Source organism: Lissotriton helveticus, chromosome 5_1, assembly GCF_964261635.1.
Source record: "Lissotriton helveticus chromosome 5_1, aLisHel1.1, whole genome shotgun sequence".
NCBI classification, from domain to species: Eukaryota; Metazoa; Chordata; class Amphibia; order Caudata; family Salamandridae; genus Lissotriton; species Lissotriton helveticus.
The window spans coordinates 1,018,457,420-1,018,473,346 of NC_136065.1; the positions used below are offsets into that span (position 1 = coordinate 1,018,457,420).

The 15,927-nt window shown below is 47.2% G+C and overlaps 1 protein-coding gene across 4 annotated transcripts in view; it reads left to right on the forward strand.

The window, feature by feature from the left end:
* The window catches only part of ENTPD1 (ectonucleoside triphosphate diphosphohydrolase 1), a 300,189-nt gene that overhangs the window by 215,036 nt on the left and 69,226 nt on the right, over positions 1-15,927 (forward strand). For all 4 annotated transcript variants that reach the window (XM_078643531.1, XM_078643530.1, XM_078643529.1 and 1 more), the window contains exon 4: positions 14,689-14,839. In XM_078643531.1, coding sequence (XP_078499657.1) covers positions 14,689-14,839 — 151 coding nt within the window. The remainder of the gene's footprint in view (positions 1-14,688; positions 14,840-15,927) is intronic.

Sequence of the window (15,927 nt, forward strand, 5' to 3'; positions counted from 1 at the left end):
CTAAATCACTCAATAACTTTTATTAAGCTGTTAACTCAACATTTCTGAGTGATACAACAAATATGTATTTGACCACGAAACACATATTTACTCCCACCTGGTAAATTCAGGACTCAATGAAAATATTTTGGGCCAGATGTAGGAGCCCAAATACCGGTCGGTAATGGCCGAATTCGGCCGTTACCGACCGATATTTGGTGATTGAGATGTAGGGGCATCATTTTACAGATTCGGTAAATTTACCGAATCGGTATTTTTACCGATTCGGTAATTTCCAGATGTAGGTGGGACTCTTCCGAGTCCCAAAGGCCTTTCAGAATCGGTATTTTACCACCCAATCCAAATGGGTGGTAAAATACCGAATCCAGGTGTGCATGCACATGTGTGCATGCACACCTATGCCATGTGACAGACAGACATGCCCTTAGGGCATGTCTGTGTGCCACATGGCACACATGCCTGTATTTGGGGTGCTAGAGGGTGTCAAAGTGACACCCCCTGCACCCTTGCTGAAATCGGTATTTACCGATTCTGTAAATACCGATTCGGTAATGCCCATTGATTCCTATGGGCTTCAATGCCCATAGGAATCAATGGGCATTACCGAATCGGTATTTACAGAATCGGTAAATACCGAATCTTAACGATTCGGTATTTACCGAGTCTGTATTACCTACACCCCCCCCCCCCCCTCTATTTTACCACTTCTTAAATACCGAATCGGTATGATTCGGTATTTAAGAAGTGGTAAAATAGAATTACCTACATCTGGCCCTAAATGCTTACTTTGTAAGATCTTTCCGAGACATTTTTTTCCTTGTAGCACAAGCCTCTCAACTCCTTTTTACGCCATTATGGCAACACTGGTTAAAGGAAGGTTAAACCATTTGCTTCTGTTTTTTCTCCACACCCTTAAGGTAAATGTAGATGCAAAGAAGAACTTCCATTTCAACTGTAGCAAAGCATTGGTAGTTTATACCACAAAGTTTTCAAAATATGAGGAACCATAAACCCATCTCCATTTCAGTCAGAAAACTCTATAAAATTCCAGGAGTGTTGTCAAGATCAGGGCGGTCATTTGGAGAAGACCTCTGTGCTGTCACCTCTCCCTAGGGAAAGCAAACTGGACCATCAGGTAGCTTGGTCGTCTTATGTGTTCCAGCAAGTACACTGCCAGAATTGTAATATCAAGGATGACCCAGAGGAAGAGGTGGAAATCGTTGAAAAGATGAACACCAAAAAATGTGAGGGGACTCCATGTCCAAGTAGCGCCTTTAAACAGTCTGTGTGGGTTTTGTCGAAGCTGATTGTGAAAACAGTTAATAACTCTGTAAGTAACCGTATTTCTTAAAGCCTGGGTCGTCCCACTGTTTAAAATATACTGAACGAATCTGATAAATTGAGCTCTCACCTGCTGCCAGAGCCCCGTCCTCACAATCCGGAGCAGCTGGAGAAGTTTGAAAGAGATGAGGCATAAAATGAAACTGTCAGTTTCCCATAAATGAGAGAGCAGGCTAAAGATGCATGTGCAGGCTGCAGCTTATGAACAGAGGGGCTATGTCTTGCCTGAAAACATGCTATTTTTTTACGGGACAGGACTGGTCTGGTAACAAATACAGGTTTGCTTTTGTGCAATTACAGAAAGTTACGCAAAATGCAAATGCAGCGTTTTGCATGAAATGCGTTTGCATTCATTTTGGGCATGATGAGCCATTTCATGCTTAAAAAAAATAAAGACCTCTAAGAACAGAAGTGCCGTGAACAACAGCAGTTCGTGTGCAGATCGTTTGCATTGGTCCAGCACTATAATTTAGCAGTGAATGCAGCATAATTATGTATATGGCATAATTTCAGGAATTTCACATAGCAAGCGCAATGTGAAATTCTCAGAATTATGCCGCATATGTGACATTTTTGCCAAGGCCTAATAATATTGGTGAGACTAAAATCATTTCCTTTCATACGCAGAAGATAATAAACCAAAAACGTTGGGTTAAGTGTCCATTTGATTACATTTTACAGGTCTGTGAGCACAGGATAGAGAAAAAAAAACTGCTTTTTAAAATGGGGTCTCCAAATTTTAAATCATACTAAAAGGGAGCATCATAGTGCACTTCAGGGTTGACACGTTTTATAGTGATCATCTTGTTGGCCCTACTGAGAGATATAATGAAAGACCAGAGGCTAAAGTGGGAAGGGTCTATTGAGAAGGATGTCCCCAAGCCTTCCACATTTTACAAAACCAGTTCCCATACTTTCTGTAAAGAAACAAGCCATTTCCGAATGGTTAATGACAACCTTGTTGTGCATCTGGCTGAAAGGGAAGTAGTGGGTCACCTGAATCTGAAGTCAAACGAGGGACAGAAAAGAAGAAGCCTTCGTCCATGGTGTAAATGTGTTCAATTGGGGGATCCAGTGTCATCTTAAGGATTTTGTGAGGCCTGGGCAAGACATACTTTGGGGACCCCTGTACGGAATACATTTTGAATTTTAATACCTATTTCCTCCTACCTCAATCAAGCATGATGCCAAACAATGCTAAATTATGTGTTAAACTTTAACAGGGCTACACAAAAACAGTAGAAACAGGTCTTTGTCAGGATGGCAACAATTCTCAAGACGACCCGGGCAGAGAGGCAGAGTCCGAGATAAAGGAAAGCAGAAAGATAGAGAAGCCTACATTGAGGAATCAAATATACAGAGGTTTAAGAGAGAACGTTTACTTCCTCAAGGGCTCCCTTAGAAAGTGGGTGCTTTCTGGCATATGCCCATTTCCCCATCCCTTAAACAAACATCTCTGGGTTAATCGGTGTTTCTAAAACTGCTATAGGTTTTAATTGATGGAGTGATCTGAAGCTTTTAAAAAGGACAATGATTTAATATTCCTAATAGGCAGGGGCAGCTGGCATGGCATGCAGGTGGAGGGCCGCGTGCTGCTTTAACAAAATAATTAAATAAATAAATAAGCTTACCTTGCTGCTGCTGTCGGGTCCCGCCGTCGGGCTTCTCTCCTGCTCGCCTTTGTGCAACTCCGAGTCGGAGCAGGAAGCAGGAAGCAGGCAGCAGGCCCTCACCCGTAAGCCAATCACAAATCCCCAATGGAACTTTGTGATTGGTCTGAGCGCCGTGACACAGTGCTCAGCCGGGGGCTGGAGGGGTGGGCATTTTCTCTATGCAAACTGCAATGCAGCCTGCACGGAGAACAGGGGAGTGTGCATGACATTTTTGGGAGGCCAGAGAGGGCCAACCCAACAGTCATTGCGTACAGGAGTGTTCTACCAGTGCTCCCCTGCAGCTCCGACCCGCCCCCTCACGCACTGCTGCAGCAGGAGGCAAAAAAAAAGATTCCGTAATTATCGTTTTATTTTTTCCTTTCTTTGCTTCTCCAGCTGCCACTGCTAATGGGTAATGTAACGTATTTAATATCTGAGCTCTGGAGTGTTCCTTTCTAATGAAAACTTGTAAACAAGGTTTCACCATAGCACTAAAGACTGTCTAATTGCAAGTTTCTAAAAATAACAATTTTTAAAGATTGTGTTTTACCCTATGCAGTGAAATTCCTTGCACATTTTGCAGCATTTTATCTTAAACGTTAGGTAGCACAGTATAAAAATGAAAGCATATTCTCAGTCCTTTATTTTGTCTATGGTTAGACACAAAGACATAAAAGCAGTGTCGTATTAATCACAAGCTTTCATTTTTTTAAAAATCTTTTTATTATTTTAAAAGAAAAACAAAGAGACATGATACAGGACCATCATCAGTACAAAGAGTCCGACATTCCATAATTGTGTAATATTAACAATGGTCCAGCAAGCCAAGGAAACCATTATTAACGTCACCATTAAGGATGCCCTGCCCCTGGTCAGGGCCTGCCCTGCTGTGACATGCTCCCTGGTTCTGCAATTTAACATATGTGAAAGTCTGGACTCTCACCTCGGGTAGGTCTGTCTTCATTGTCTAACTACCACTACCCCCCACCCCTGCTGCGGCGCTTCTATTCTAAAAGAGTGAGTGTTGACCAGAAGCCATTCTAGTGTTCCGGGTGTGTGTTGGCCATCACATTAGCGACAATCCCTACTAACGTGAGAGCCATGGATGTCGGGACTCCTTCGCTTGTTATTCTCCCCAAGGTCAATGGAAGCCACCTATTGGTGCTCATCCTCCGTCGATGTGCCGGAGCCTGAGTCAGTTCCCAATTCCGAGGCCCGGAGCTCCGTCACTAAGGACTCCCACGCCCGCGCCGCCTCGAGCGCCCTATTATTATGGGACCTATGTGCCTGTTGCAATCGTATTGAGCTCTCACTACTCGCCCACATGAGCAACGCTGCTTTCCATCTAACATAGCTGGGGCCAACTGCCGCTTTCCAATGAGATGTGATTTCCCTCTTAGCCAGAATGAACCCCATGTCTATAAACTTACTAGTTATCTTATTTTTACTGGTGTGTGGAAACCAGTGTAGCAGGCAAACTCCCTTGTCCATAGTAATCTGTCATCCGGTTACTCTACAAAGTAGATCAGTTATCTCCTCCCAGTAGGCACCCAATTGCGGACAGTCCCTCAGTCCCACAGCATATGGCACAGGTCCGCGGCCTGTAGTCTGCATCTGGGGCATAGCGCGGTGTTCACACGGAAATACTGATTCATTTTAGCCGGTGTGAGGTATGCCCTATGTAATACGAAAAACTGAATAAGCTGAAACCTAGCATTCCTGGTACTTTTCCAAGCTCGTTTAAGTATCTGCGACCTAGTCGCATCAGGTATTGCTTTATCTAAGTCCGTCACCCATTGCTCCCGTAGCTTTTGTAACGGAGTAATCCCCTCTCCCAGCATGCGTTTGTATAGGCAAGTAACCGCCTTATAGGTGCCCGCTGCCATCACCACGTATTGACACACTCTGCTTGTCGGTGGTACGGAAAGGCCGGCTCCCCAATGCCTCTGTATGGCAGCGATCAGGGCCGCGTGCATCAGGTAATGGCCGCGCGGTAGACCAAAGGTCTCATGCAACGTACTATAGGGCAATAACTCGCCATCCGCGTAGAGGTCTCCTACCACCTGCAATCCCAGCTCCTCCCACTCTGCAAGGGCGGACCAATCCCCGCCATGCGGTAACGCTGTACACATACCCAACAGGATCTCTGGAGCGTATGGGCGCATTACCCCAATTCTAGTATGGAACCGTTTCCAACAATGTCGGAGGGTTCTCTCCACCATCGATAGTTCAGTAGTTCGCAGATGTTGTTGTAGAACCACGAAGGACAAAACATGCCGCGGTATCTCCGGTGCAAACTCTTTCTGGCCCCCGAAATTCCAGTGCCCCCGCCTGGGTAAGAAACTGAAATTGTGCAGCAAGTTAGTACAATTCAAAGTCCGGGACAGCGAGGCCCCCCATAGCTCTTGGTCTCATCAGTGTGTCCAGCGCCACCCTGCGTCTTCCTGAACCCCAGATAAAGCTACCCACCACGGAGCGGAGTTGTCGAAATAGGGCAACCGGAATCCGCATCGGCAGTATCAAATAGTTCAAGAGTCGAGGGAGTGCCACCATCTTAAGCAGCGCCACGCGACCCCCCACAGACAGCGGCAGAGTCCCCCAGAATTGCATGCTTCCACGAAGTCCCCTCAACGCTTTACCGATGTTGCCTTCAAGAAGATCCTCCTGGGCATGATATACGTGTGTTCCCAAGTAAGGAAGACGCCTAGGTTCCAACGTCAAATCAGGCAGCAGCGAAGGCTGGACAAATGCTCTAGACACCGGGAACACGGAGGTCTTGGCCCAGTTAACTCGCAATCCCGAAACATCCCGGAAACAATCGAGGAGGGAGCGGGCCCCATCTAGGGCCTCCCCCGCATTTCCCAGGAACATTAAGAGGTCGTTCGCATAAAGCGAAATGTACTGTGCTTGGTCGTGAAGGCGCATACCGCTATACGCCCGTCCCGTTCTAGCGCGCGCCGCCAATGGCTCTATTGCGAGTGCAAACAATAGCGGAGAAAGTGGGCAACCCTGTCTAGTGCCCCGTCCCATGGAATACGAAGAGGAGACGACCCTACCAACTCGAACCCTAGCAGTTGCCGACGCATATAAGATTTTTGTCCAGCGAATGTAGTCCGCCCCAAGGCCAAAAGCTGCCGTAACTGAGAACAGATACGGCCATTCCAGGCTGTCGAACGCTTTAGCAATATCGACCGAGAGGACCATCGCTTGCTCCTCTGCCTCATGGCATCCATCCAGCAGTTCTATTAACTGTTGCACGCTGCTAGCTGTATTTCTAGTCAGGATAAAGGCGGCTTGGTCTGAGTGTACCAACCTCGTCATAAAAGGAAGGCGGCTAGTGGCTAGTACTCGGCTCAGTATTTTATAGTCGGTGGTGAGCATCGATAGGGGCCTATACGCAGCCGGGTCAATCGGGGATTTCTCGGGTTTAAGAAGAGGGACAATAATAGCCTCTCTAGTGGAGGCCGGTAGAGCCCCCACTTGATTCGCCTCCTTGTATATTGCCAACAGTCTGGGCACTAAGAGGTCGATATACGTTAAATAGAATTCGATAGGCAAGCCATCGCTACCCGGTGTTTTGTTGCGTGCCAATTACTTAATGGGGCAGCGAATTTCAGCCAATGTTATTTCCTGACCCAAGGCCCTTGCGTCCTCCTCCTCTATTATTGGCAGCGCCAGATTCTTCAGGAATGCCTGAATATCTATATCTCCAGTCTGTAACTGGCTGGTGTAAAGGTTCGCATAGAATGATCGAAAGCGGTCGTTAATGCGGTGCTGCGTATATTCCAAGCGTCCTGATTCTGACGTCAACGCTAAGATAGGCACACTTCGAGGAACCGGATCAGCAAACCATGCTAGTAATGTGCCCACCTTATCCTGTTCCGCATGTGCACGGGCCAGGTAAGCTCTATGATCAAAACAGCGTAAGCGCTCTACAATCACCGCTACCGCCTCCTTTCGGGACCGGAATTCAAAAAAGGGGTGAGCCCTCAGAACTCATGGACCTGGGTCACTATGTAGGTACAGAAAGAGGGGTGGTCTGAGTTCAATGGAAGTATTTATACAATTCTTTTGTATTAATGTATATTTCTAAGGCACCACATTTTATAGTTTGTCTTCAAAAACGCTTAACGTAATCAAAAAGTGGGTATGCAGTTCAAAGTCAAATATATAATTGAGGCGCCTCAATTGCTACACACCATAGAACAAAAGGAAAGAGTGAATCTTACCTATGTGTGATGTACAGCGGGAACACTGATATTGCCTTAATTGTAAAGGCGTTATGATTTGAATGTGATGTAACATTGTCACACCACCTTTAACTTGTCCCTCACAAATCTTTCACTCCCTTTTCTCTTTGCACTGAGAGCACCTACAATGCAATGCTTTTATAATTCATATTGATGAAATATATTTGACTTTGAAGTTAATGTATGCAGTTCAGAGGTACAATGAATTAATCTGTATGTGGATTAAATACAATTTATTTCTTATTACTGCATACCCACTTTTTGATTACGTTAAGCGTTTTTGAAGATAAACTATAAAATGTGGTGCCTTAGAAATATACATTAATACAAAAGAATTGTATAAATACTCCCATTGAACTCGGACCATCCCTCTTTCTGTTCCTTTCGGGACCGAACTTCATCGCTCGACCCAGAACCATCAGAATGGGCCCTCTCCGCTTCCCGTAAAGCTATTTCCTCCGCCTCAACTTCCTGCAATAGTAGCTTCCGTACACCCACCCACTTGGCGATGCAGATCCCTCGCACTACCACTTTGAAAGCATCCCATTCCAAGGCCGTTGTCGTGGCAGTACCCGCCTTCTCCGCAAAATAGTGCTCCACTCCTTCCCTCAACTCCGCGCGAAAGGCCTGATCCTCCAGCATCTCCTGGCGCAGTGTCCAGGTCGGGACTTTAGGGTGTTGCGTCACCCAGCATAAGCTCGCCCAAAGCGGATTATGATCCGATATGGTGCGCGATAAGTACTCGCTGGCAATCGCCAGTGAGACTAGGCCGGTGCTACACAAAATGGTGTCCAGCCACACATGTAATTCATGTAAGGCAGAGAAATAGGAATAATCTCTATCGGCCGGGTGTTGCGCTCGCCAAATATCGATAAATCCCCAATTATCCTGCCACTGCGTTCGAGTCTTGGCCAATCTATTAAGCTGTGGTTAGAGGGGGATGAGACCTGTCCATTTCACATCGGTAACGGAGTTAAAGTTTCCCCCATCAACACTGGGGTCGTAAAATAATCAGCGAGGGCTAACAATAAAGTTTCAAAGAAGGGCGCCTGTTCTACATTAGGAGCATATATGCTGCAGAGGGTCTATGCCCGCCCATATAGGCCACCTCTAACCGCCACATAGCGTCCCGCGGGATCAACCACCTGATCAATCACCTGAAAGGGCACCCCCGCTCTAATCCAAATCAAGGCCCCCTGCGCAAATGCTGAATAAGTGGTGTAGTAAAGCTGACCTCGCCATCTATGCTGCAACGCTAGCCCCTCTGTTTTGGTCAAGTGAGTCTCCTGCAAGAAAGCAACCAGCACTCCCCTACGCACTAAATAGGAATGCACCTTGTACCTACGCTGCATGGAGTGCAACCCCCGAACATTCCAGGTCACACATTTCACATCAGGTAATAGAACCATCACATCGATGCAAAAACCACACAAAACTGTCCCCCCCCCCCCCCTGGATGCCAGGCAGTGGACATAGCATGCAAATGTACAACACTTAATAGTTCCACATTCTCAAATAATTGCGCCAGCAAAGAACATCCCCCAAACGAAGTAATCCCATCCCCAACCTGTCCCATCCCACCCAGCACATCACCCACCCCCCCCCCAAGAACAGGCACCAATATAGTGAATCCCATCCAAACTACCCAACTATGTGCCTCGGCTAGCTAAGGCAACCTAACTAGTACCATCCGGTGGGGGTAGGATAGAGCTTAGGGAGCAATCTACAACAAACTTGTACCGCAATCATAGCCCGCCCCAGAATCCCCCTGAAATATAATACCCCGGTAGAGCCCCCCCGGAGCCCCCCCACCAATATCATCATTACCGCTTCCCCATCCTGATCAATCCCAGCTCAACCACTCAGCCCCACTCGCCTCCACTGCATCGGTCAGAGTTCCCAACACAGACAATCCTCATAGATTTTTCACCCATCTCTAACCTCTGCCCTCAGATAATAGCACAACGTCTACTCATCCAACAGTCCGTCCGCTGTTCCAGGGGTAACCAACGGTAAATGCGCATCGTCCGATGCAGAGGACTCTGCTTCCGAATTAACCTTGTCGCTGCCTAGGTCCGAAGCCGTGGGTGAGGTCCTCAGCAGATCACCTGTGAGTGCCATTACTGCAGCCAGTGCCCCCTTGCGTTCTATCGCCGTCTGTGAGGTTGAGGGTTTCCGCAGCCCCCGTCGCCGGCGCCGCAGTCGCTGCGATCTACGAGGTTGGGAGTCACCAGCCAGCTCCCATGCTTCAATTTCCTGGTCATCTTTTCCAGCTCTATAAGACTCCTGCCAGTCCCACGCCTCCTCCGGCGTGTCATGAAAGCAGGTCTTTCCATCCAACATGATTCGCAACTTGGCCGGGAAAAATAAAGAATATTGAATCCCTTCTGCTCTCAGTTCCTTCTTAACAGCCTGGAAGGACATGCGGTGTCGCTGAGTGTCCAACGAATAATCCGGAAAGATATTAACATTGGTGTTGTAAACCTGAAAGGGGCCATCGCCACGGGCCTTCCGAAGGAGCAGGTCACGGTCTTAAAATGGAGGAGTCGCGCCACCACCGGCAGTGGGGGGGCGCCCCTGCTGCGGAGGTCTAGCAGGAATGCCATGAGCCCGCTCTAAGGTGTAGATGCTCGAAAGCCGCTCAGGAGCCACTACCGTTTTAAGCCAAGTTTCTAGGTAGCCCACCATGTCCGATCCTTCAATTTTTTCCGGCAGCCCAACCACGCGAATGTTGTTCCGTCGATTTCTGCCCTCCGCATCCTCCGCCCGTCCTTCCAGAGCCGTTAGACGATCCAGGACACCCCCCATCATTGTAGTTAGCGCAGTCTGAGCAGGCTCAATCTCCTGAATCTTAGTTCCGGCTTGTTTCTCCCGATCAGTTAGTTTCAAGTGGTCAGCCCTCAGCAAGCCCAGCCCTGTCGCCACTTGCGCAATGTCCTGCTGGAGAGCGGTTCGAGTGTCGCGATGGCTGCCAGAATTTTGTCCAGTTGGAGTTGGAGGCCCGGCACGTGTGGCAGGTCCTGCTCAGCTCTATGCTCCTGCGGCGGGGTTTCGGCATCAGAGGGCTGGGGATCCTCTTCCCTCTTCCCCCGGGGTTTCCCCATGGCTGCAATTGTTAGAGCACCCTGAAGTCATGTCGAGGAGCCCCCCAAAAAGACCTCCGGTTTGTTCCTATGTTAAGCACACAGGCCTGGGATTCCGACAGGTGTCCCCCGTCACCTTGCGTGGTTCTAGGCGACCCACTCCTCACCTCCTGGGCCACAGGCTCTGCCTCTGTCCTGCAAGTACCCTGCCAGTGGCAAATGAGTGACAGTGATTAGGTTCCGCAGTTCACGTACCCCCTCAAGTCAACGCGGCGTTCGGGCGTGGTTCAGAGCATTTCTAAAAGAAGTCCCGCTCCTACTGTGATATCCAGGTAGGGTTACTCGTAGTCTCGCTGGGTCCCCCCCACTCCAGGCTTCGGTCTCTGTAATCCACCGCTGCCCTTGTGGAAGTCTTCCGTTACGCCCCTAGATTAGGCCACTCCCGGTGCACTCCAACCCTGTGTTAAGGGGGAAAAGCAGGGGTCTGCCGTCCACCACCGTGCTCCAACCGTAAATCTGCGGCCTCCGATTCAGTCAGTCCGCTCCTGCAATTCCAGCAGCAGCAGCCCCCCCTTGGTGCTTTACCCCAGAATGCCAGGTGCCCAACAGTGCGCTATGCGGTTGTCTTCCACACCCCTGCTCAGCCGTCCTTCAGGGAAGGGGGGCCCCCCGCCGCCATCACGGCTCACAGTTCATGCGGTCGCGGGGCCCGCTCTAATAGCAACCTGGGCTCCCACGCTGCTCTCCAGGATCCCCCAGCTGCCACAGGTACACCAGGGCAGCGATGGGAGCACGCAAGCTCCAGCAGCCGTCAAGCTCCCGCCCCCAGCAAGGTCTTCCCCCGCTGACCCGCCGGTAGTGCCACGCACCTTCGTCTTTGCTCCCGCTCAGTCCGGGGCCAGCGTTGGTCACTCCTGGAGGTGGGTTGCGCCTTCCGCCCAGCACCAGAACTCCTCGGTGCCCTCCGCAGCTCCGGGGGGTCGAGCCTCCGGTGTGGGTCCCCCAGCGCACGCAGTGCTCACTCCACAGGCACTCCACAGGTTAAATCGGTCCCCACCGGTGCAGCATCTCCCTAGCACCCTTGGCGATTTTGGGGGCCCCACACTCTAGTCACATGCCCCTCCACAGCAGCACCACCCCGCCTCCGACCGCGGGAGCGATCCTCGATGCAGGGCTCGGGTCAGGCGAACTGGCTCAGTGCCATATTGGTCCCGCCGGCGGCCGTCTCCGCAGTTCTGACGAGCCGCCGCAGCGCCCGTATGAGCCCGGCCGCCGCTGGATCCCAACGTCGCCGAGCCCCTGGTCGCCCCCGGCACCCTCCGTGTCGCAGGGGGGGTCGGAGAGGCTCCGCAAGCAGGATAATAACAGGGATCGGGCGCGGAGGTCTGTGCTCAAGCAGCCTCTCCCATCGGCTTCCAAGCCACGCCCCCAATCACAAGCTTTCATAACATAAGAATTCATTTCCCCATTAGTTTAACTTCCATTTATTTTTCATTTAAGTTGTGTGTGGTGTTTTATGTCAGTTACCTGAAGGTTAGAGTCCAATAACATTTTTACAGAATATTTTGTTCTCTAGTCTCATGTCTAGTCTCATATCAAGTTTCATTACTTGCTATGAAAGACACTTAACTTATGCCTAGACTGTCCTGTTTTCAGTGTTTATTTTTTGTGGGTTTCAGTGTTTTTCAAACTTTTTTTAAATAATTGCTTATCAGTGTTTATTTGTCTGCTTAACCCCCAAAATAGGCACAAACTGGGTTTTCCATTGTTTACAAAATATTTTAGTAGTCATTGTTATGAACCACATATTTAATTTAAAGGAGAAGACATGTAGGTTCTGTTGTGCCTTCCCATTGGCAGGGTGTCCAATGGATCTATGTTAGACTGTTTCAAGTATAGAAAGTCTACATTGCACTCTCACTCTCACTCACACTAACATCTCATTACCTCCAACACTCACTCTGTCAGGACTCTGGTTTGTAGGACTGTTAATGGATTAAAAAGTAAAAGATCTATATTGAAATGTTTTAATTAACAAATTCCTTCCCACAGTTCGCATTAACCTATTCCCTACTGAATATTATGACACTGTAAGGATCAGTAACCCTGCCAACAGCATAGTACCTTGTGAAACCTTTAACATTTTATTATACCATATTAATTTGTAGCCCTGTATTCTAAGGCACCTGAAAACTGATGCCTTAAGCATGTTTGCCACTGTTGTTTTGCACTTTGCCTAGCTCCATTATGGGAGTGCTGCTGTTGTGTGAACTTTAATAACTGCCAAATGTCCCCATGGCAAATGTCTCACTTTAAGTCGGTCTGACCTTTTAACAGACATCATATTGTATTCTGGGACTTTAAATGTTGCTGTTAACATCATAACTACCTGCTAAAAATCACAGCAGTAAAGTACAGTTGGGTACAAAGACAGGATTCGTTGAAAGTATAACACATAGCAATGGGACACATTCCCGATATTAACTTTGTTGGTGTGTGGAAAATCCTGCGTTGTGTTTTCACCACTATTCCATGTGTATTGTGACCACACTCTTTTGCACATGTACTTGTCGCTAGACCTTGCAATAAACGTTTAAATCCTGGGTGTTTGGCAGTAGACCTGCTACCAATGCTAACTTGCTAGAAACGGGGGCTGATGTATCAAGGGTTTTACCCATTCTGTGTCTGTGGGTAAATGTGATAGTACGTATTGTCCAAGATTCTCATGAGCCAGTCAATTAACCAATCAATGAAAGCCTTAAACACTGCCAAAAGATCAAATATGATTTTAATATTCCCAGATTCTCTACAGTGTATAAAATAATGTGATAAGACCCTAAAACATACTTCTAAACACTGCACCTTTAATCCAAGCAACCAAAACTGCAGGAAATGAACAAAAGAAGAATATTTTAGCAATATCCCTAAACAATAAAAACTCAAGGAGAATAATCTTAGACCAGTCTTTCTTGCTGCTGGTTACATTATGTTGTCCCCTTCTGAAAGAAATATAAATGACTAATTCTCTCTCACTTTCCTTTCTTTGAATGGCATCTTAGTTTGTGATTGTGCAGGTGTGGATCATGGTTTATATGTTTACACTGATTAAGGCTGTTTCCCTTTCAGTGGGGGTTTTATCAGTTATTATAGTTTTAAACCAAATATAGGACAGCCTAATTATGCCATGAACACACACAGACACACACCAACATTTTTGTCAAAGGCAATGGCATAAATTCCTTAAACTTAAAAAATAAAAAGAAGGTTCACCTGTGCCTGAACATATCTCTTAACCAGCACAGTGATGCCGTCCAAGCGCAGCACAGGAAGCAGGATATTTGAATCAAGACAGTCTGTCATCAAACTTAAAACATTTGAATGGCAAGCTGCACAAACTCCAATGCCTAGCTTGCCGCCTGAAGCCTCTAATCCCATACTTTCACAACTTGTCACAGGATGAGGTGTGGGGCAAAGAGGTTCGCTGACCTCACCCCATCCTGTGCCAAGTTGTGAAAAGGTTGGTGGCTTGACTTCCGCTTCTGATGGATGTCCAGTGCCTGGTGCTACAGGGCTTCCGTCCGAAGCGCCCTGGGGCTAATGTTTCACCCATGTCATCAGGGGGTGGAGCTTAACCCAGGAGGCTAATGACCTCACATGCGTTGGGGCTGTGAGATCGTCAGCCCGGCAAATGGTGATTGATTACAATCTGCCTGGCAGCGTGCTGATTCAGTAAGGTCTAGAACAGGAGGGGAATGCTAATGAAGAGTGTTTTTAAAACACTACCCTCAGTTTATCTGATTAAAGAAAAATCTTAATTGCTGAGGAAATTAAAAAGATAATTGGGGGCGGGGGGGGAAATGGGGTCGAGCCCCTGGGACCATATAAGAAGAACTGCCTTTGATCGCAGCAATCATCTCAAGCAATTTCAGTGGGTGGAAGAGAGAGAATATGCGTGCCATCCTAAGATGTTTGGATATGAATAATTGTAGTAAGTGCTAGGTGTATGGGACAATCCTTTGCTGTTTAATATACTTTACTATAATAATCTTCTACATCCCTACATTTTGCACTCAATGCAGTATATAACCCATCAAGTTTAAATTACATCGTGATTGCTAAAGCAGAAATTGCATTATTGAGTATACTGATGTAGTTCCTTTCCTGTAACAATGTATGTAACTATCTTACCATGGTACCTTGGCATGTACACATTGCAAGCAGATGCACCGCACATTGAATGGTCAGAATAGGTACATTTCAGATGTTTCTTATTTATCGCACTGATGTGCATTTGGAAGTATGGTTTGTTTTGTTCAAGACTCTCCAGAATTATTATATTGTTGTTAATTGTCCTGTTTGCAGGTCCTGGCATTTCCAGCTACTTCAAGGAGCCAGAGAAGGCTGGCCTTTCACTGAAGAAATGCATGGACAAAGCAAAGGGTGTGGTACCTGAGAATCATCACCGTCAGACCCCGCTGTACCTGGGAGCCACAGCAGGCATGCGGCTTCTCAGGTACTGCATACATAGAGACATCATGTCTTCAGTGCATATCAATAGGAATGACAATGTTCTCGTAACAAACATAATAAAAACCCTCCTCACACTGCAGGACCTAAATCTCTTGTCTTCCAGCATTGAAAGTAATTAGAAGAGGAAAGATTTGGTTTGGGATGGGTTCTAGGAATTGGGATTAAAAATACAAAAAAATCAAATCCATAATTGCCAATTTAAGAAAGGTTGAAAAGTTGGATTGTGTCTCCTACAAAGGCAAAGACGGTAGGGATGCAATCTAAGCTCCTCCATTTATTTTTCCCTCAAAAATATTAAGATCTTAAACTGTTAATTGCAAACAGACCCTCAATACCTTTGCCACCCAGTGTCTTGGATCCAGGGCTGACTTTGAAGTTGGTGGTGCCCAGTGCGACAATCTTTGTTAGCACCACATGCCCCATGACTGCCTTCTCGACGATTTCCCTCACTCCACCCTCCAATGGTACTCTTCATTTCTCCATAGCCCCCCTCTTCATTTATTTAATTTATTTAACTCATCCCAGTGTAGGATGTCAGAGCAATTTATATTATTATTCAGAGACATTGACTTGTACAGGTTCATAAGTCATGTAGGGTAAGTGAGGACTATAAGATGTAGGAGTCACACATCATCCATACTGGTAGATCCTGTAAGGTAAGAGTTTTTGGCCAAAGAAACACGAAGTCTGGATTTAAACTGTAGCTTAGTGGATGAGGTTGTCTGCACAAATAATAATGTATCATTACCTGAAAGGCTCCTTTTTATCTACGATAGAAATGTAAAATATTTAGAACAATATGTATCTAAACCTGTTATTAACAGTTGTACACAATCATTCCTGCAACAAGAGCCTTTAACCCTGTGGGATATTAAAAATGTAGGCACCTATCCCCCCTTGACACCCCTCCCCCCCCCCCCCCCCAACTATGCACCCACTGCGACAGCACCGGTCATACCGCCCTAAAGCCAGCACTACGACAGACACTCTCGAACGACCCTAACTTTGCAAGTATCCAACAAGGAGTTGTTATGGTATCCTTGAGAAGCGTTGGGGATGGTCACCAGTCAG